The sequence below is a fragment of the Gambusia affinis genome, linkage group LG06, assembly GCF_019740435.1.
Source record: "Gambusia affinis linkage group LG06, SWU_Gaff_1.0, whole genome shotgun sequence".
NCBI lineage: Eukaryota > Metazoa > Chordata > Actinopteri > Cyprinodontiformes > Poeciliidae > Gambusia > Gambusia affinis.
The window spans coordinates 23,524,009-23,545,101 of NC_057873.1; the positions used below are offsets into that span (position 1 = coordinate 23,524,009).

General features: G+C 41.3%; 1 protein-coding gene across 3 annotated transcripts in view; it reads right to left on the reverse strand.

The window, feature by feature from the left end:
• The window catches only part of schip1 (schwannomin interacting protein 1), a 269,390-nt gene that overhangs the window by 44,235 nt on the left and 204,062 nt on the right, over positions 1 to 21,093 (reverse strand). The window contains exons 1-2 of one of the 3 annotated variants that reach the window (XM_044119240.1): positions 7,507 to 8,109; positions 1,447 to 2,247 (exon numbers count right to left, since the gene is read on the reverse strand). In XM_044119240.1, coding sequence (XP_043975175.1) covers positions 1,447 to 2,247; positions 7,507 to 7,515 — 810 coding nt within the window. In that variant the 5' untranslated portion in view covers positions 7,516 to 8,109. Of the gene's footprint in view, positions 1 to 1,446; positions 2,248 to 6,586; positions 7,014 to 7,506; positions 8,110 to 21,093 lie in introns of those variants that run through there. The other 2 variants (XM_044119239.1, XM_044119238.1) reach the window with 2 other exon arrangements.

Consider the following 21,093-nt stretch of genomic DNA (forward strand, 5'->3'; position numbering starts at 1 on the left):
CTCGGGTCACAGCCATTGTGTGTGTGCACTGAGGAAAAGGTCTTGGTGCTCGCATATCAATAGAGGAAGAGGTGTTGTGGGGGGGAGCATCATTCTGTGTTTTTCAAGCAAACATTTACCCGCTGTTGGTTCGATTTTCCACTGCACATTTTAAGGCTACACCCTTTTGGACCCTCAGACCAACACTTAAACTATGGGAGTGAGTCAGAGTTATGATTCAAGCTGCCATGGTAATAAATATCCAGCTTTCATGCTGGAGCTGATGGGAATGCATCCACATGCCAGGAGATGCTCAACGTCGATGCAACACTGACCTCTCCTGGTGGAAGCGCCACATGGCAACAACAAAGAACATTCCAGTCTCTAGAAATTGGGTTAGACATTAATTCTAGTTGATCAGCAACCAAACTCTAGAGTAAGACTATCATCAGCTATGACATATTAAGAATTATGATCTGGGCTGCTTTATATTTACAACTGTGATCTCAGATTTCTTTTTTAATTTCAGACCCAAAATGACTGATAATGTATGTGACTTATTTTTTGACACGTGACACTCTGCTAGATTCGGTTGCAGCAGGTGCTGTTCGTTTTCACATTGTGCTGTGTCAAACGATCCAAACCCTTAGAAGAATCTGTCCCTCCCCTCGCCTGTGGTGGCGCTGCATCAAGAACCACTGACGGAAAAGACACGAAAACCTCCTAAGAAGAAGACATGAGCACAACTTCCTTCTTTGCAAAATGTAAACAAAAATTAACTGGTGTCAGGTCTTAGTGGTTTTAGGATTTTGTTTCTAGGCAGAAGACCACAAGCCATTTCTCATGCAAGAGCTAGACTTGCACGTTTGTTTAGGTTATATTTACCTCAAATTCCCTATGCTATAGTCCGCTTCCCACTTTTGGAGCTTGGAGCAGTCTCCAGTCTGCTTGCAACCTATGCATTCGAACCACGCCCAGAGCTCATTTCAACCAAACCAAGACCTAGCTTTTTAGGTGAAACAGCATTAGCTGTATTGGTTCGCATCAGAGTTCAAACAAACCACACTTTCTAGGCAAATGCACTAGAGTTGGATTAACCCGGACTAAACAAGGCTGGTGTGAATGCACCCTTAAAGTGTCAAACATCTTCCCCAATCAACACTATGAATTAACAGTTGGCTGTGTGTTTGCTGCTCCTTCACAGCCTCGACTTCCTTCCAGCTGTGTTAGACTGTCCTGATCGTCATGGTAATAGATGCATGGGTCACATAGTTTAGCGCTACATTAGCCAACTAATCCCTCTTCCTTACTCCAGCTGAGTTAACCTTGTGTTTCCAGGGTCTATCTGACATGGCTGACTGCAGGATAACGGCTGCTGGAGAGTTTATTATGACAGAGATGACCTTTGACATGAGAAGTTCAGAACAGCAAGATAGAAAAAAGACGTGTAGACAAGTGCACACTCACCGAGGTGTAGTTGGTCTTGCCCATGTGGTTCTGGTTGTGGTTCAGGTTTTGGTTCTCTTGCTCTCTGCACTGCAGACCGGCTAGGTGTCTCTCCAGGGCCGCCCAATCCATTGTGGGCAGGGGTTCCTCCTCTACGCTCTCCTCCTCCTCCTCTCTGTACTCCCGCATCGGACCCCCAGTTCCTCCACTTCCTCCTCCTCCACCTTCTCCTCCTCCGCCACCACCAGCACCCCTGCCACTGCTGCGGCTCCCCCTGCCCTTACCGGAGCTGCGGTGGCCCGCTTTGGGAGTCTCTGGTCCTCCCTCAGCTGTGCTGGAGGAGTGGAGTTGGTTGCTCTGGTGCAGAATCAAATTCCCGTTCTGCTTCAGTTCATCTGGGACAGTTGCCACAGAGGTGGCGGTGCGTCCTGCGGGGGCCGGCAGGGGCGGGACCGTCTTCACATCCTGGAATTCTTCGGCGAGGCTGCGAGCATTCGCCGACTTCCTGTAGCCTTCTTTTAGACCGCTACCGTTCACGGCGCTCACTTTGCTTTCGTCTTGACCAGGGGGTTGCGGGGAGGAGTATTCCTCGCCGTACTCACTCTCCCACTCCTCCATCACCTTCTTCTTGTACTCCTGGTAGTCCTCATCCTCCTCGTAGTCATCTAGAGTGCCCAGATCTGGGGACGGGGAGGATTTGTAGTCCTCCAGATTGGCAAGGTCAAGAGAAGGAGAGCAGGGTGTAACCTTGTTGGAGTTGGACTCTGAGCTGGAGCGACTGGATGCGTCGCTCCCCAGGTCCATGCCATCCTCTCGATAATCCTGTAAGATAAAAAAGGGAAAAAAAGAATAGAGATTGAGAATGAAATGCCTAAAAGTCTGTACATAGGAAAAGTAAAGGGAGGAAAAGCATAAAAGGAGAATACAGGGAAGTTTCGATTAGTCACAGAAGTACAGAAGTGTTGTGGTTTTAGACAGGCAACCACAAGCACTTCCTGACTTGCAGGAACTTCCTTCCTCCTGCAGTTTTACAGACGTTTGTCTTATTGTACCAACAGCTGAGCCCATGTACTACTTATGCCAGATATTCTGAACAGACTGGCTGGAAACCTGTTGCTGTTTATTGCAGGAAGCTTTGTCAATTAATTTATTTACATATAAAACTTTATGTTATGTTATCCTATGTATATATACCGTATTTTTTGGACTATAAGTTGCTACTTTTCCCCACGCTTTGAACCATGCGGCTTATAGCCCGGTGTGGGTTTTCTGTGGATTTTTCTTCAACCACCAGGGGGCTCTTTAGCAGGAAGTGAATCACTGGAAGTCAAAATTGGAATTCAAAGAAGAAAGTGCTCATTTTCATTTAGAACAAGCATATGCTAGCAGCAGGCATGACGGAGAAATTTCTTCAAACTCATATGATGCAACTTTTAAGTTGCATCATATGAGCGGCTCTATCGATCCGGCAGTACAGGAAGGAAATAGAGCCGCTGCACGTAAACTCGTGAAGGAAACCATGGTTCGGCATTGCAGACAGAAGGCTGCGCCTTAATAAATCTAGCAGATTTATTAGAACACTGCCCTCTGCTGCAGAAAACCGAGAGCGGCGGAGATACCAGCGGCTTATAGCCCGGTGAGGCTTATATATGCACGTTTCCAGTTTGTTTTTGTTTTTTTTGTTTTTTTCAAAGAAATTGTAGATGCAGCTTATAGTATGGTGCGCTCTATAGTCCGGAAAATACTGTACTTTAAATACACACTACGATACTAAATCCAACTGGAAAAAGCGCTTAATGTTTCAGAGCAGAATTTGGTAAAACTATGTTATGTTATTGACAGAACCATGTTACCCTTTTATTCAGCATTTTATTGGTAATTGATTGAGTTGGAGTTCATTAGTTTTTTATATTTCTTTAATTATATTAATTGTTTTGCTTCAATTTCAGTTTCATTCCCATATTTCATATTATGTTCTGTTTTGATTCTTGATTCTATGTTGCATTGTGTTTTTGTGTTTGATTTGATGTAAAGCACTTTGAAACGCCTTGCTGCTGAAATATGCTATACAAATAAAATTTGATTGATTGATTGATTGATTGATTGATTTCATATGACTTTTTTTTTTAATTTAAGACTCTTTTCTCCAGCTGAATGAAGTCTAGAAACCCATTCTAATTCTTTTCCCTCTGAAGCGAAATACACACCCAGCTATTTGGAAAATCCTGGTCATGAAAACAGGGACAGTCCAGATGAGGAAACTAAAAGAGAACCGCCCATCACTCTCATTAAGCCGATATGCTTTTAACGTTACAGTTTGCAAGCTATAAGCCACATGTCTGTAAAACAACTGAGTGGAAGCTGGCTACTGGCACAAATATTCTGTTCTATATGGTATATAATTTAAGTCATGGGGACTCACATCTGTAATTATCTCAGCCATTTCAGAAATTCCTCCACATTTTCCTTTCTTTTCCAGCCAAAGCTAAGTCTTTTACGGCTTTTTCTGTTAGATCCAGAAGGTCTCCTCTGAGACGATCAGTTTTCACTCTTCTTCGGTCCTCACATAAATGGCAGAAGAACTATTGCTGAGCTTTGCTTATGAATACTGTAATTAGGTTTATGTTTCTCTGTTTCTAAATGAATAGCAGATTGCTTGGAATGGCCTTGTGCAACATTTGACACAAACACGCATCGTAAGGGAGGGGTCTTTGTGGCTTAACGTGTCAGAACATCGCTCCACTGCCTACTGCTACATCTGCACAGCAGCACGGGGGACTAAACAGAGTGTTATGAGCGCTGGGTGAGAGCGACGGAGAAATGTTAATGCACAGCAAACTGTGGCACGAACAGGTGAGATTGGAGCTGTTGTCTGACCTTGCCTGTGTTGCACCAGCTGACTGATTGGTGCACAACTAATGAAAATGTCCCTGTTGTTTACAACCGTCCACAAATCTCCACCAAACCGGAGCCTTTGATTGTTGTAATATTTCTTTTTTTTTGTTGTTGTTTTTGTTCTCCCCTTGGACCCAGCGCACCTTCATCAGAATGTCTCACTACTTTTAATACCTAATAAAAAGCAAAGGACACCCAAATTTCTCTCGGGGCAAAGACAAATTAACAACACATTCCTCTGTGAGCACATTATGAGCGGCTCTTCAAACTAATTAATTATAAAGCTTGCTAAATGCCGGTGTAGACCAAGAGGACGGAATCCGCTCTGCTTCTCATGCAAGACCGAACGGACGAGGGGAAACGTAGAAGTGCTTGCTGTTATGCTTATCATAATAAACTTATAATAAGTTAGGCCCACAAGATCACGCAGCTGCTTACTGCAAAAGGAAGTGCGGGAAACGTGTTTGTTGTGGGAAAGCAATGTGACTCAGCATCTTAGAGTCCATCTGAAAAGTGCTGATGGGATGTGGAATCATAAAGCCCTTCTGAGGAACTTGCATTTCCGTGAGAAACAAGTCGAAGGGAATGGAAGTAAATCTGCTGCAGAGATGAGACTGACATGCAAATGTCCAGAAAAAATTGTAAGACCTCTTTAAATGGGATATGAGATTTAGCCTGAGCCAGCTATATGTTGTCAAGTAGTAGAGAAAACAACGGCAGCATTTTACATTAAAGGTTAGGATCTCTAAGAAGTCAAGTGGGTGAGCAATGTGGAAATTGTATTTCAGATTTTTTCATTGATTTTTTAAAAATTCTACTCAGTTGAGTACAAACCATCTTTTGTTTTATTAAAAGGCACAATGTTGAGGTGGTTACTGGTTTAGCAGGCTGGTAAACCAGTAATTTCACTGGTCTGCTTTTTCATTTTGACCAGTTCACCAAATCAAGTGACATGTCTTTCTTTTTTCATTTGTAATACTTACAGAAATGTTGTCTGCTTTTACATGCATTAAGAAAAATGCTTCTTGAATCAAACCATTACGATTAATGCTTTGACTGGCACAGAACCAAAAATCCAATTTAAAACTATTATCTGCGAGGGTCTAGATGCAAAACAAATGGCCTGTCAGCTTAATGACAAAGTAATATTATAATTACAGACTAGTATTTGTTTTGGCACCCCATATTTAAAGGATATTTTCTTTGTAGAAATCAATATAGGTCTTTTAAAATGTTTTTTTTTTCTTCTAGAAATTTTGATTTGACCAAGAAAAAAAAGGGGAAAAAACATTTTCAACAGTGAATTTTCTCTTTTCTCCATATTTATCCAGACCTGGGAAAAAATCCTGGGAGACACCACTTTTTTGTTTTCTGATATTTCTAATCTGCCACTTCCGACCGATAAAGATTGCAGTTTCAAGAGAAACACAACCAGTGAAAGAAATCTCCTGTTTTAGCTGAATTTTTTCCCCTTTAAACTGGAAATGCTAAAGCATGTCAGTTGATATTAAGCATCTTTGCCAAGCAACCGTTGCTAAAGCTGCCAGATTTCATTAAACAATCAAAAACAACAACAAAAATGCTAATACTGCTTCGCGTGTTTCGGTCGATGACATCACAAAAGGCACAAATATCAGTTGACCTCATCAGTCAGAAAACTTCTGAATTTTGAAATATGGAGTCATTTGTTCAATGGCAACCTAAATTTAAAAATAATGATACTGCTGTTCTCGCCTGGAACGTTAGCTGGAGATAGGCACCAGCAACTCCCGACCCCACTGGGGACAAGGGTGTAAGAAAATGGATAGATGGATGAATGGATGGATGGATAGATGAATGGATGGATGGATGGATACTGCTGTTGTTCCAAAAAGAAAAAGAAGAAAAGAAAACAAACTCATACACATCTTTGTCAGTTGATATCTGCCAGTATAACATGTTGTTCCAGTCTCATCCCAAGTGTATCAATCTTAGTTTTGGTTGTTTGGATCATGACAATCAGCTAATTAAACAGAGTTCTGTTAGCCAAGATCCTGATTGTGTATATACACAAGCTCACTGTCATATGAAATTGTAACATCTTTCTATTGCAGATAAAGGTATTAATATTGATAATACATTCACAGAATCTTACTCAAAAGAAAGAAGGAAATAAGAATTATCCCTTTAACCTCTGGGTGGGTGGGTATGGACCCGGAAAGTGCAATTTAGCCTTAAATCCGGCCCAGTACGTATAGAAGGAGGGTAGAGGGAGTCAGAACCTTACCAACGCGCTCATCCGGCGCCCTGCCTGGTGAAACAGTATGGTCACCAGCCCCAGTGGTGTGAGACCCGGTCTGTCATGGTTGGCTTTTCTCGCCCTGTTACGTGCTAATCGCGTCTTAAATCTCGGTCCACCGATCCTTTACGTTCCTTCAAGCGCGACATTCGTAGCCTCGCCGCTCTCCAGGCAGCCTCTATCGCGTCAACACGCCGTGGTCACATGACCCAAATAATGCAATCATTTAAAGTGAGTAGTTCATATATATAGAGAGAGAGCCGCTTAGATAGACGGCGCGAGACGCCAGCGGACTGCACGCGGAGCTGCAGAGCTTGATCCGCTGTGGGATTAACCCAGAGAGAGAGAGAGAGAGAGACTGAACACAGGCTGGGTTCGACCAATAAAATACATGCAAATTGACAGCTGCACCGTTATCAACCCCACAGCCGGGTGGGTGTTTTTTTTTTTTTTTTTAAGTCAGGGGAGGGGGCGCGTTTATTTGCAATGAGAAAGAATACTACGCTCACAAATGAGTCCTCCTCTAGAGGGTATTTAAAGGGGCATCATCGCATACGCCCAGGCTGCTTTTCCATAGAGCTCACTCCAAAAGGCATTCGAGACATGTTATCATTATGTTATTAAGCATCTATAATTAACAGCTTATTTATTTTTTTTTTTTTTAGAGAAGCATTTCATTTGAAAAGGAGTCAAAAATAAATATGCACCATCATGCATATCCTTCAGTCTAATGATGTAATGCCCCCCACCCCCTCTCACCACCAAAAGTCCCAAGAGGAACCCGGCTGAAACGCCCTGTACCACCGGCTGTACCGGTGATAAAACTGACCCCGATCCATGCACCGCTATCGGTCAGAAATAACGTCGCAGCAGCATAAAGTACCTACTCTAAATGAACTGCTACTCACTGTCATCATCTTTACGTCGTCCCCTCCACGTCAAGACATTATAAAGTGTAAATCCCAGCTGTTAGACAACAGTGACGGTGCTGAGTTGTTTCACAGCCAGCCTGTTTTTTATTCTAAGGGCGGGCGGCGGAGAAATTACAGAGAGCCGGTGGATCGTTCACAGCAGTCATCGCTGAGTGAGGGATAGTTGTTTCCACAGAGGAAGCCACCAGAGTGAGCTCTGGTAGAAGAAGAAGGGGGAAAAAACAGGCTTTGAAAGGTGGATATGTCAAATAATAATAACAATAATAAAAAAGTAAATAGAAATCCTGGCAGGTGAGCGCTGCTGTGTCCTCTCCTTCCCGGCTCGGAGACGCGGCGGAGCGGTGGCCACAGTCCAGCGGTCCAGCCTGCGCTCCCTCCACGTCAGCCGGGGGAAATAAATAGCCTCCGTCTGAGTAAACTGCGACTCCCCTTTTCCACTGTGGGCTTGCGCGTAGCTTCAGAGATTCCACGCAGGCAAAGGATGTAAGCTTTCATAAACAAGCCGAACCCAGCAGCGGGGACCGAGCCATGTGTTACCCAGCTGGCACCAGGTCTGCTGTTTGTGACTGGTGGCGGCTCTGTGCGCAGCAGCCCGCCTGAGTGACGAAGACACAACACCGAGTCTGAAGCCCAGCCTTCTGCACCCACTGACCCCCTCGGAACCACGGAGGGACATTTCAAGGGAGAGTGAAAAGTTTTTAAAAATATATGTATTTTTGAAACTTCTAAGTGTTCTGAATTGATAGGTTCCAGTGACAGACATAACGCCTTAGAGGGCATTTTGGCTTAATGGGCTACACCTGTGCTATGACGAAATATGAAGCAACAAGAAGCCAACATATGCTGGCCATAATTTGTTGACATGAGTTTATTCATAGAGACAGCGAAGTTTACATTTTAGAAATAACTTTGTTATTGTACAAAATGTCCCGATGTTTGTCATGTATAGATTCCAGAAGAAGAGATGTAGAAAAAAAAGATCTTACTAAAGACCTCAAAGCTTTTCTCCATTGAGAATTATATTCTGTACAATTCAACAGAAAAAGAAACAGATTTTTAGTTGCAGACTCTCATCAAGCCGCAGACTTAGCAACATTTACCCACTACGCCTTGCAAATCTTCAACAAATCCTTTGGATTGTTAGGACATCTCGTGTCCACAGCCCTCTTTACATGAGTAGACAAATTTTCAACCATTTATTTAGAACTAAAATAATTTTTGTTCTAAAATGGTTTAATTTTTAGTTCTAAAATGATTTAGAATTAAATCATTTTAGTTCTAATCTTAGGGCTTTAATTTTCCAATCACAGAGTCCTTTTTTGTTTTGTAGAGTGAAACTTCTCTTTATAGTCAGCTGTAATGTAGACTTCTCAAGTTTTAGCACTACACTATTTGTAACTGTCTTATTACTTTATCCTGCACAAAATCTCCAGTTTCATCTGAAGAAAAGCAGCCACCGGACATGCTGCTGCCACTGCCGTGTTTCACTGTAGATTTGTCTTTCTCTGGTAATGCTGAGCAGCTTGTTCCAGACCAAATCTTTTGGAACGGTGGTCCTGATATTGACCACCCAAAACACACATTACTTCTCATAGTTTTGATAAGGTTTCAGCGAGGACGGTGTGTTATCTTTGGCAACTCTACTCCTCATGTCAAACATGGAGAACAGAACGACAGATGTAGAACACACCAACACTTGACGTAAATTCCTGCAACTCCTTCAGTGCTGCCGCCGTCCACGTCGCAATCTCCCTGATATGTTTCAGACTTGTTGTTTCACCATGTTTTGGAAAACCATCCCGTTTCTGTATTGTCATCGTTTTCAATGTTTTCTTCAAACATTTTTATATCATGCTGTGGAGCTTTATTTGTGCTCTTCTTCTGACTGATACCTTTGTTTCTTTCTTTCTGACAGCTAAACTTTCTTCCCGATTCTTCAGATTCACAATCATTGGCAGATTTGTACTCCAAAATACTGAATACTAAAATCAAATTAAAATGTAAATTAACTAAGTGACGGGTGTGCCCACGTATGCAGCCAAGATATTGCAGAGCACCACCAGTATTTGTTGGAGGTTAGAGACTACAGGCGCTTGCGAATAGCTGAAATCCCCAAATACTTGAGATCCCTCTAAAGCACAACTGCCTACTTAATAGTTCAAACAGAGAGTATACCTTAATATGCATTAAAACACACAGTGGAAACTAAGCAGCAGAGACTAATACGGAAAGTCATTAATTTCTCACCTCTTGGGTATGCAACCAATCACTGGCAAGAAAAATAAATGGCACTCTTGGATTGGCCAATGGTGTGTGAAGTAGAGCCTAGGTATTTATGCTTCAAAAACGACATTTTCTGTTAAATATTTCAGATATGTGGTACAAAAGACTTTGTAAATAGGTGCACAACCCTTGAATAAATTGGAGTCATGTCCCACAGACATAGCTACGAGCTGGTTCATCTGCAAATACGGAACCAGAAATAGACGGGAGCTCACTGTAGCAAAAAAAGCTAAAGCTACTGCTGAAGCTTCATCTTTGTTGTAACATGCTCCTTGTCAGTAGGAGCTGCTCATTTGGTGTTAAATGCTCCCACATCTGTATATAAAATGCAGATGTTGGTTTTGCCTCAAAGTAGAGTAGCAAATTCTTTACACCAATAACAAACAGCTTAGGCAGTGGGATTGTGTTGGGTGGAATCCCCTGGTTAAAACAACAACAACAACAACAACAACACCAAAAACAAAGCTTGCCATCAGAAATATCAAGATGAGATTTCACACCCACTGGCAGTCTGAACAGCCTGTGATCGAACTCTGTCCACTAAAAGAATCAACACTTCTCACCATTCATAAATCAGAAGAGAAAGCAAAAAAATGAGCTTTTGGAATTTACACTGGCAATGCAAGACCACAAGAAATGTCCTCGACCCGAGAACCCATCCTGCCGTTAAACAAGTAAGATGACGTGGGGTCGTCGTGACATAACAGAGAGAGGCGGACGTCTGCCCTGCTTGCCCTGACCTCAACCACTCCCTTGTGGAATCAGTTTGGATGCGCTGTTTGTGGCAGAGTGATCAAAGCAACCCAACTAGCTGACTTGCCACAAAGGCTGACTGAAGACGGGGATGCCATTCCTCAGGAGCGTATAATCGAGCCGGAGACCAGCATCAGGAGGAGGCGGAGCCAGGATGTTTTGGTTGGTTACCGTTCACCGCAAACTACTGAGGCCGCTGTTTGCTAAACAAATAAATTGTTAAACTACTAAAATGTCTTCTTTCTTCAAGTTTCAGCCATCAGGTCCGATAAGATACACCTGGCTCGCGACATTTTGAAAGACAGAGTTTATAACACGAGAAAGATGATCTTTGCAAAAACAAGCAGGCTTTTTATCATGGGTGTGTGCAGCTTTAAGAGCTACAGTATTAACTTTGAGACAGGAAACAAAGCAGTGATTGCCTAAACAGCTTAAACAGACACACACGCACGCAGACACACACACCCTCCTATGGGTGCCAGATGCAGTGTTAAAGCTCAAGAGGGCCGAACATGAAAATCACTCGCTCTTCTCATGTGACATTCGGTTTCTTCTCTCTGCAGCTGCTGTTTTACATGCTCCAAAAAAATGGAAACCAAGTAAAGAATGTCAAGGATACAGTACCCTAAAGAATGAGCTACATAAAATCATAAAATCCGAGCACAAAACGGTCCAACATTGAAGGAAATTCCACAAATGCGGTGTGTTGCGGTGTTGTAAATACTCCTCGGTTATCTCTGTGTCTCACCAGTTTCTCGGCTCTTTCCGGCCGACTGGGCGCCGCCTAGATTTGTAGTTGTTTGAGGGATGAGAGCTGTCTCAAGATATAGTGTGTTGGATGTATAATAGCGGAGCAAAAGAGATCATCCGTGTAATAATGGAGCAGTACTTCAAAGCCCCCCAGCTGAGCCTCCTCTTCTACTTCAGTGGGGACAACTCTAGTTTAGATCATCCCAAAGAGAGGGCAGCGGGAATCTTGCATGTTGTCACAGCTCGGCTCCTTGTTGATGCCTCCGAGTCTTCATCTCTAAATTATAATCTGCCATTATAAAGTGAGGAAATGGGGAGTAAACTCTTTTTGGAGATTTTATATATGAGATAATATGCTCACAGGGTAATTAACGCCTCTTTAATTTGCCAGCAGGCGCCAGAGATCGGTTCGCACGCAGGTTGCCGCCTTTTGAAGTTTCCGCCTGTCTCTTTTAACCGTCAAAGACTTTAAGACAGTTCTGGCGTGGCACCCTTCCCCTCAGTGGACTGTTCTACAAAACAATAAAAGCTTGAACTGAGCTTTGAGTCAGGAGGGCCAGATGAAGATATCCATTATCTGTCACTTCAAAAGCTCTTTCACTCAAATCTTTATCGCACCCGGAAGAGGTGAACTCCTCCTGCACTTTTCATAGAGGAGGTGGTCAAAGAAGAGCTCCCTGCGCAACACCTCCAGCGCCGCGGCTCAATCACTCCTCCCGTCCTTATCCCCTCCTGCTTTCCTACCAAGCAGAGGACCAGTGTCTGTCAAGCTGCCATTCAGTGGGAATTACCGATCACCGACGGGCAGAGACGTGTGGAAAAACAGACCATTCCAGATCTACAGTATCTTGGAAAGCTTTGCTCCATCTGCCCGGCCTAACGGTCCGTCCACGGCGGATATCTGGCAGGAATCACTGAAGGCCCATTACTGACAGAGAGATAAGGCCGGAGAAAAGAATGCCCCCTCAGATAATACTGAAAAGTCGGGAAACATCTTCCTCTGGCTTATATCTGTCTTCAATGGCGTTTAAAAAAAAGAAAGAAGAAAAAGCAGGGCGCTCCTGACAGTCGGAGAAATTGAACCTGTCTCTGACTTGTCAGAAACTCAGCGGCTCCAAAAAGAGGGGAAGACACTAAAAGTGACCTTGGAGGACTCTCACTCCCACTTTCACTCCCAGAGTGTCTTTTTTCCTCCCTTTTTTTTTTTAGGGACTGAGGGATTAAGTTCACCTTGAAATAAAGAGGCCTGAACTGAATGACAGACAATGAAGCATCAGAAACATAACTCTGGTACAAGGCCAAACCCGAAAAAGAGCAATGTCCTTGCTGGTTGTGGAACACACAGGGCCACAGGGAGACCGGCGAAACATGGCGGTCCTCTCATCAAGACATGCTGTCATAAAGTCTTGACACTTTGCACTATTTATATACAGTAGCCTTACAATGCCTCAAATAACTACTGATAGCCCTTGAACTTAAAGTAGCGCAATCCTTCAAAAGTCACATAAATTGTAAATAAGCAACTTTAATCTGAAAAGGAACTTTTCTGTGAAGGTCTACCAGGTTTGTTAGAGAACTTTAGTAAACAAACGGCATCGTGAAGACCAAGGAACCCACGAGAAAAGGTCAGCGACAAAGTTGTGATGAAGTTTAAAGTAGAGCCAGGCTGTTTGACAATAACTACACATCTACACATATGATAGAGCACTGTTTGACGTATCAGCCAATAACAGAAAAAGTACGGCACAACCGACACTTAGCAAGACGTGGTCGTCTATCTGAACTGACAAGCTGAGCAAGGACAACCTCAAACAGAAGCAGTCAATAGGTCCGTGCTACCTCTAGAGAGACTGCCAAGATGAATAGTTCAGGTTGGAGAATCTCTTGACATGATGGTCATCAGTTGTACGTTCCACAAATCTGGTTTTTATTGAAGAGAGGTAAGAAGGAAGGCATAGAAAGTCTTTTTTGCCCCATTGGAAAATATGTTGTGTTTACTTAAATCAGACCAATTGCCACAAAAGAATCAACAACTACAACATCTAGAAACAAGTGAAGCTACGTTGTGCAATTTAAGCATTGCAAATCTGAAATAACTTGTTAGATTTTGCTTAGTTTTTTGTAAACTAAATAGCAAAAGACATCTTGACGTTATAATTTATATGCGAATATTTGGTCCAGACCTTTCCATGGTAAACAATATTCTTAAGCTGATCTGAAGTGTTATTCTCTGCAAATTTGTTTTTTTCTGCATATATCACCAATAACAACATTATATTTGTTGGTGTCATCAGAGCATTTCTCAACACCAAAATCAGTTGTTCAAATGTTCAAAACTTTCTCTATCTTTTTGCAGGTTTAATTGAGCAGAAATGGAGAAATGTTGGGCATTTCCAGGACCGGAACATTGAGCGTTAAACCTTTACAATCCAAAGTCTTCACCGCTTTCGCTTTCAAATGCTTAACTTTTCTGCAAGGGATCAACTTAGATGGATTAACTTATAAAGCATTTTTTTAAATTAAGACGTTCACACCTCTTGATTAAAATGAGTAACAAACAGGTGAGAATTAAGCTACGTTCACCTGAAATCAGTACAACACACCTGAATCAAATCCTAGTAGGACTCTGAAGTCAAGCTCTTCAGAGTCCTACTACTAACCTGATTGTTTATCTGCATTACGGTGAAGCAGAGACACATCTGAAGGTAGCAGCACACCGGACTCTGAAGACCAAGGACCTCTATGTGTTAGAATGACTAGTCAAAGTTCAGCCTTAAGTATAATTGTAAACCTTTGGTAAAACTTGGGAAATTCTGTCTCACTGAGCTTGAGTTTCTCTGTGAAGGAGACTGAGCAAAAATCTCAGACCCCCAAATGCTGTAAACATAACTGACTCATGGGGAAAATACATAATGTGTGAAATACTCCCTTTTAAATATAAAAAAATCCTTTCCTACAACTTCACGACAATCCTCAAAACTTGCCGCTCAGATACATTTAAGTTTGTGGTTGAAATGGAACAAAATGTACAAAATGTTCAACGGGGTGAAAACTTTTTACAAGGCACTGTGTGTAGCTTCGGCAAAACACAGTGAGAATGAACAGCGTCTAAAGAAAGCGATTTCTTTAATTAGGGGTAAATCCCATTGTTCATTTTTGTGTTTGGAGGATTTTGGCTACAGGGTGAAACAAGATGTTCAGTTCCAGTGATCACTGGAGTGAGAAGTGTTTTTCTGAAGCACCTTCGACAATCTATATTTATATATAAAATCCTGCTTGAGGCATTTTCTTTTCTTTCATTTTCTTTGGTCTAGATATAAACCCGTTCCTACACACTGAAGATGGCTCCTAAAACTAAAACCGACGGAAGTTTTTCAGTAAGAAAAAAAAAATAAATGAACTGAGACAACTAAAAGCTATCTTTTATAGCATCAAAGAAGGGCTCAAATGTGGTACATTAATACTTCTGGGAATTTATAAATGATAACTGCAGTACAGACAGATTCTAAACAGCTTTCATGTTATGTCTTGGAATACACAGATGGTTGGGTAAAAAATGTGCAACTGCTGATTTAACATGCAAAGAGGACTGCACAGGCAGGTTAAAACAGGATGTGTGTAAAAATTTAGTGTTCCTACGACAGGGCTTTCTACAAAGACCAAACTGAGGACAACAACCAGTCCAGACGATAACCCGAGGGTAAGAGCAAAACACCTACAGAAATATCTCCTGCTGGCTAATGGTGTTGATGGAAGGGAATCACAGTGGAAAGCTCTAATCCAGAGCAAAAACACATGTGAAATGTCTCGAGTGGTTTCAGGATCACCTAAATGGACCGTCTTCTTTGAAGAAATGGCTCAAAAATGTATCTTTCATACAGCAAAGAAAAAAATTAAACTTGCTTTTCAAAAAAATTTTCTTTGTCTTCAAACGTTCAAAAAAAGTCTTAAAAATTTGAGCTTTGTTAGATAGAAAAATGTAAATCAGTCCTGCTTAGAGAGGAATCATTAAAAGGGTTTTTTTAGTAGCTCTCTGTCAATTGCCGCTCAGATTTATATTTATTTTTTGCTTTAAGGCAGCAACAGCAGGACGCAGACGATGTTATGATGAATAGAGATGTCTGACGGCAACAAAAGAGGTTAGATGCTTAGCTGGCAGCCCGACCTGGTGTCCAGAATACAATGGGTGGTCCAAAGAATTAAGAACGGCCATCAATCTCAAACACAGTGATGATTTACTCCATTCAGATTACGAAGGACTGGCGAAACAAAGAGCGCCGTGCCCAGCATTCCCAGGGAATCGCACACACGTGCCGGTGTGAACCTTCCTGTCTGCAAAACGTAAAAGATCTGTGTCTTGCCTTCGTAAATTTGTTTGCACAATCTGTCAAAAATCTGTTTCCCGCTACCCCGCTAATACCTGGCTGTAACGTATCGATCTCCCTCTCTATGCTACATACCCCACCAGCAAATTTCACCGGCTAACGAAGTGTGAAATGAATTGCGAGCGCGCCTTCTTGTCCGATTGTACGTACAAGGACTCTCAGCTATTAGATTCATTGAAATGGGAAGCGTGTCCAGTTACAGTCTGCAGTATATTCTGTCTAACTGTGTGCAACAGCTCATCAGCCGATGTGGCCGGACTCAGAAATGTGTTAAACCCAGTCAGGATTATGGGGGTGCAAAAATGGTTAAATATGGTTTCAAATCAGTATCACCAGTGAATCCAAACTGACAATTACAAAAAACTAAGTGAAAGTAATTCATGCTACTCGTGTAACAGGCTGCAACAAACCAGTTAGAAAATGCAATGTTTTACAGCTAATGTGTTAGCTGAGGGAATTGTGAAGCTAAGCTCAGTATTTCTGAGGCGTAAAGGCAGACCGAGTTGCTTTAATAGCGGCCTGCAGCTCTAAGCAGGTATTGGTATTTTTGGCTGTGTGGGCAGCATCAAATGCTAATTTTTTGAAAATTAACATCTTCAAAAAGCTTTTTAGCCCAAAAAACAAACAAACAAACAAAAAAACCCAGAAAGTGTTTTACAGTGTCCTGATTGTTGACGGTTCTGACTTGATAAAAAAACAGTTGACAACAGGAGTCCATGTATATGATATGCATGCATGTGGTGGTTCTTGAAATCAATGATGACAAATTATTATTCCTGATACCAAATGTATGTAAATGTCTGAATTTGAAGAAAGTGACCAAAAAAAAAAGTAATATGTTTTCTCCTATTTACAAAATGGAAATAATTCTGTTACTTTTAACCAACCTCAAGCTAGAGATGTCGAGTCGGATTTAACTTCACACAGTGAGTTTAACAATGTGCGTATTTTTATTTAATGTATGTAAATATCTGGTTTCAACTGCGGGTCCCAACAAGAGAAATGGATAAACATTTGGGCATCAAAATTAACTTCTTATTAGGCTTTAACAATATTCAAATTTCCTGCTAAAAAGTAGTTTTTATTATTAACTTCAAGCCATAATTAACTAATTAATTAATTATCAAAATTAACAGAATTATACGTCTTTGTCTAAAGATGATTTTCCTCATGATTCTGCGAATGGATTCATTTCCTCTGGACAAAATAGAAAACCTTCAGCTGGGAGCCAAGAAAAGCTTTAAGGAAACTGATTCTGTGGGTGAGCTTAAGCCCAAAGGGACTGGCACCAGCAGAGCTGCGAAAAGTCAGCCAAGTCATTAATGAAGTTATGACCAGAGTCACAGCCATGGCAGAAGATCTTAATCGGCTACAAAATTGGTGGACTGAGACTTTTGCTCCAGACCCATTAAGTCCACCGCACACAGATTAGACGGGGAGAACGAAAGGTTTGTAATCTGTTCAATTAGCTCAGCCTGGGAGGCGTCTGGTGAGCTAAATTCACATCCAAGACCTCACGCAGGTACAGACATTTAAATGATGCACGCCGAGGTTTAAGTTTAATGGTCTGTCTGCTTTTCATTCCCTCACATCCTGCGCGGCGGCAGAAACATCCATAATAATTTGACCAGAGACAGAGCGTGGGACTCGCAGTCCGACTCGGTCTGTTTCAGGACTTCCAAGTCGGCTGTTTCTGTGCATCGTCAGCAACGCCGTCAGACGGAGATATGCATCCGCCTCGTCCCGTGCTCATCTCCATGCCGCGAGCTGCACCAGATGTCGGAAAAATTTACTGCCCGCACCAAATTGGATCATTTCTGTGGCGTTTTTTTCGCAGGCCTTGCACCTGCTGTTCCGTACTTGGCCCCATAAACAACTAAACATCCAGAGATTGGGGAGGAAGGAAGAACAAGAGAGGCAACTAGAGTTGATTTAAGGAGCAAATTAAAGGAAGGGCTGAGATGGAGAGGAAAAGGGTTCTGGGCTTTAGCAACAATTGTTTTTTATATATGATTGTGTGTAAAAGTATTTTCTGTTGAGCTTTTAAAAGGTTTGCTAAGTTAAGACCTGGCAAATTTTTAACCATTATATTTTATTAGGATTTTATGTGATAAACCAGCATAGAGCAGAATATCACTGTGAGAAAAATGAAAAAGTATAGATCATTATTATTATTATTATTATTATTATTATTATTATTATTATTATTATTATTATTTTTTTTTTTTTTTTCTTAGAAATAATAATTTGTAAGAGTAAATGGGGCTGGAGCTGAATTAGGGTTGGACTATTAATCGGTAGCAAAAAATATCACAACACACGTGATCAGTATCAGTAGATAATACATCTGATAGAATTTTCAATATTCAATATCTAGAATATTCACTAAATTTTGATGCAAAACTGCACAGCATTCTGGGGGATGTAGTAAGAGAAAAGGCTTTAGCAGCTCAACCTCTCATGGCCAGATAAGCGAGGTTGGTGGCATCAACTTAACTCGCTAGCTCTTTGGTTGCCTAGCAACAACTTACTGAGGAACAGGTTTCGCTACTGTGCTTCATAACATTATAAAAATAAACAATGACATGGAGTGAAAACGGGATAAAATGGGAAAGGTCACCCGTTTTAAAGGTAGTTCAGATTTATAAAACAAAAAACAAACCAATAATTATCAATATAGACAACTATTGATTTCGGCTTATATGGTGATCCGTTTTCCAGCCACATTGTCCAGCCCTTTGCTGAATACACCAGCAGGTCAAAAAATGTCAGATTTTTTTGTATCGTGTATGATTAGCGGTGACGGATTGAAAACCTCATCCTGACGCTGAACTGACAACGTACATTTCATTACAATATCAGCAGAAGAAGAACCGGTGTTTTGGGGCAAAGATGTGAGAGTCTGTGAACCCCGAGAGACCCTGGCAGGTGGTGGCTCACTTTCTAAATCAAATATTGATCTTGTCTGGGCTGTCAGGTGTGAGCTACTGCTGCACCAGAGTTAGACTTGGCCTCATACTTCATCATTCTGCAGATGGCAAGGGAGAAGGACCAATATTGTTAGTGCAACGGTGTCTTCACTCAAAAAGTAACTTTGCTTCGGAGTTTCCTGAGGTCGTTGCCTTATCAGACCAAATTAAAGTAGTGATAAAAGAAAAAAAAATACTCACTGGATTGGATTGAGAGCCTTGATGTTTCTAAATCTGGAGATTTTATTTGGGATGAAATAGATTTTTTTTTAATCTGACATAAAAACGAAAAGTTTAAGAAGCGTCTCAAGACTTTGCTTTAATAGTTCAAACCTGAAGGGGGCGATACTTCCTCCACTGGCGCAGTAGCTTATATACTGGTGCGTCAGGGGGTAATTTAGCTGGAAATGCTGTCATTTTATATCATCTACCAAATGGCCTTTACCTCTTGAAATATTTCATGATGCTGCCACCATTCCTACAGTGATGATGTTCTCAAGTGTAGCTACTCCACATTTCATTTGTTGTCAGCAGCTGCATTAGCTTCAGCAAACATGGAGACTTGGATGAGCCTTGCTTTGTGTTCTTTAGGCAGGCAGGTACAGGAAGCCAATTGGTTGATGCCAACTCTGGAGGAGCAGTAGAGCTTCACTGCTCAGGTGGGAAAAACTGCTGGCAGCACAACTGTTGGTTGCTCACTCCACAAACTTGCCTTCCATGAGAGTGACAATGAATAAAAACAGTGCTCTGATTAGATAAGAACGAAATTTATTGATTTTTTTTTTCTCTACATGTCAGCACCCTAAACACACCCTCCTCACCAATCAAAAATTTCGATGCTTTTTTTCAGCATGGACGTGGAATCTGGATGGATTTAATGGAACTACGGTGAAGCCAAGCTGGAGAAAGACTACACTTAACATACAGCCAGAGCTACAATGGTTTGGATCATGTGTTTGAATGTTATAGGTCAACATCTAATTAAGAGGCTTTGATGCTCAGAGACACTTTCCATCTGATCTCACTGACCTTGAGTTCTTCTGATAGGAACAAAATGTCAGTCTCTTGATATGGAAAGTAGGTAGATACAGACCGCCGCTGTAATTAAAATGAAAAGTGGTTCTACAAACTTTTAAATCAGAAGACTGCCTGCATATTCAGCATGTGTTACTTTGCATAGCTTGCTCTGCCAAGTGAAAACACAGAAGTTTTGTGGTTATAATGCGATGAAACGTGCAAAAGTTCAACCGGCGTTAATGCTTTTACAAGGCACTACGTTTGAAGCAATTATGGCTTTTTTGAGTAAACAATAATTTCCAGCACCTGATGCTAATTATGAGCTTCAGAGTGAAGCTGCGAATGCACAAACACACAGTTTTACTTTATGTTGGATCTGACCATGAGTCATTTTGCAGCAACAAAAGACAAAAAATAATTCACAACCCTTTTTATCTTAGCTGAAGATTTGCCTGCAGTGTTGGATAAATAATTAATATCAGTATACAACTATGGCTTAAGATTGCTTTCATGTAAAACTGCACAGATTCAGGACAAAAGTAAAACATTCATCACTGATTGCCATTGTGAAGGCGTTTTAGTTAATATGATGCATTACAAAGGAAATAATCTCTGTTCAAATTAATATCATGGGTAGATTATTCTTCTCTGTTGTTTATTTAATTTAGCACCATATACAACTAGTGTAATCACAGTCTTTGCTTTTCATTTTTTATCAGGCTCCTCAGCAGATAAGTAGCCATCTTTGTTTACCACTGTAATTATACATAATAAACACGTTTCACAGTGACTCATACAATTAAATATTCATTTACCAGCCTGAAGTACGTTTTTGGTGTCGGTTTCACATTACAGCCATGCAGTGCATGAGCATCTTGTCTGCAATAATATGTTATTTTTTATTTCATGCAGTGAAATGCTTTGGATCACTTTAAATTCATATATAAGTTTATTTTTGTTCGGATTGATATTTAGATGCAGTTAAAATACTGATATAATTCAATAATCCAGAACTGGAAGTTGTCATGATCCTGCTGTGTGGGTGTGTAACTAACTAAATAAATAAAACTAACTTCAAGTTGATGGTTTCCTTTTGTCTTATAATTTTACCTCAGAGGTCTGGAGTATAGCTCTCCAATTATTTTCAAAGTTCCCCAAAGTGTGCAAATCATAATAACTACCCCGACCCAAATTGTCTGCACAAACAGCTTTAATGTCTCTTTTAATATATTTCCTCTTCCTTTTCTCTCTTGGCCATAATAATTCGCCCCCCAACGGATGTTTTCCTGTGAATAGCTGTTTTCTTGCCTCCAATTATTCTGCGAGGGATAATTGGAGGCAACTTGAGCAGATATCACCGCCACCTCCCCTCCTCCCCCAAATAACACGGCCTTCGCTGCACATTG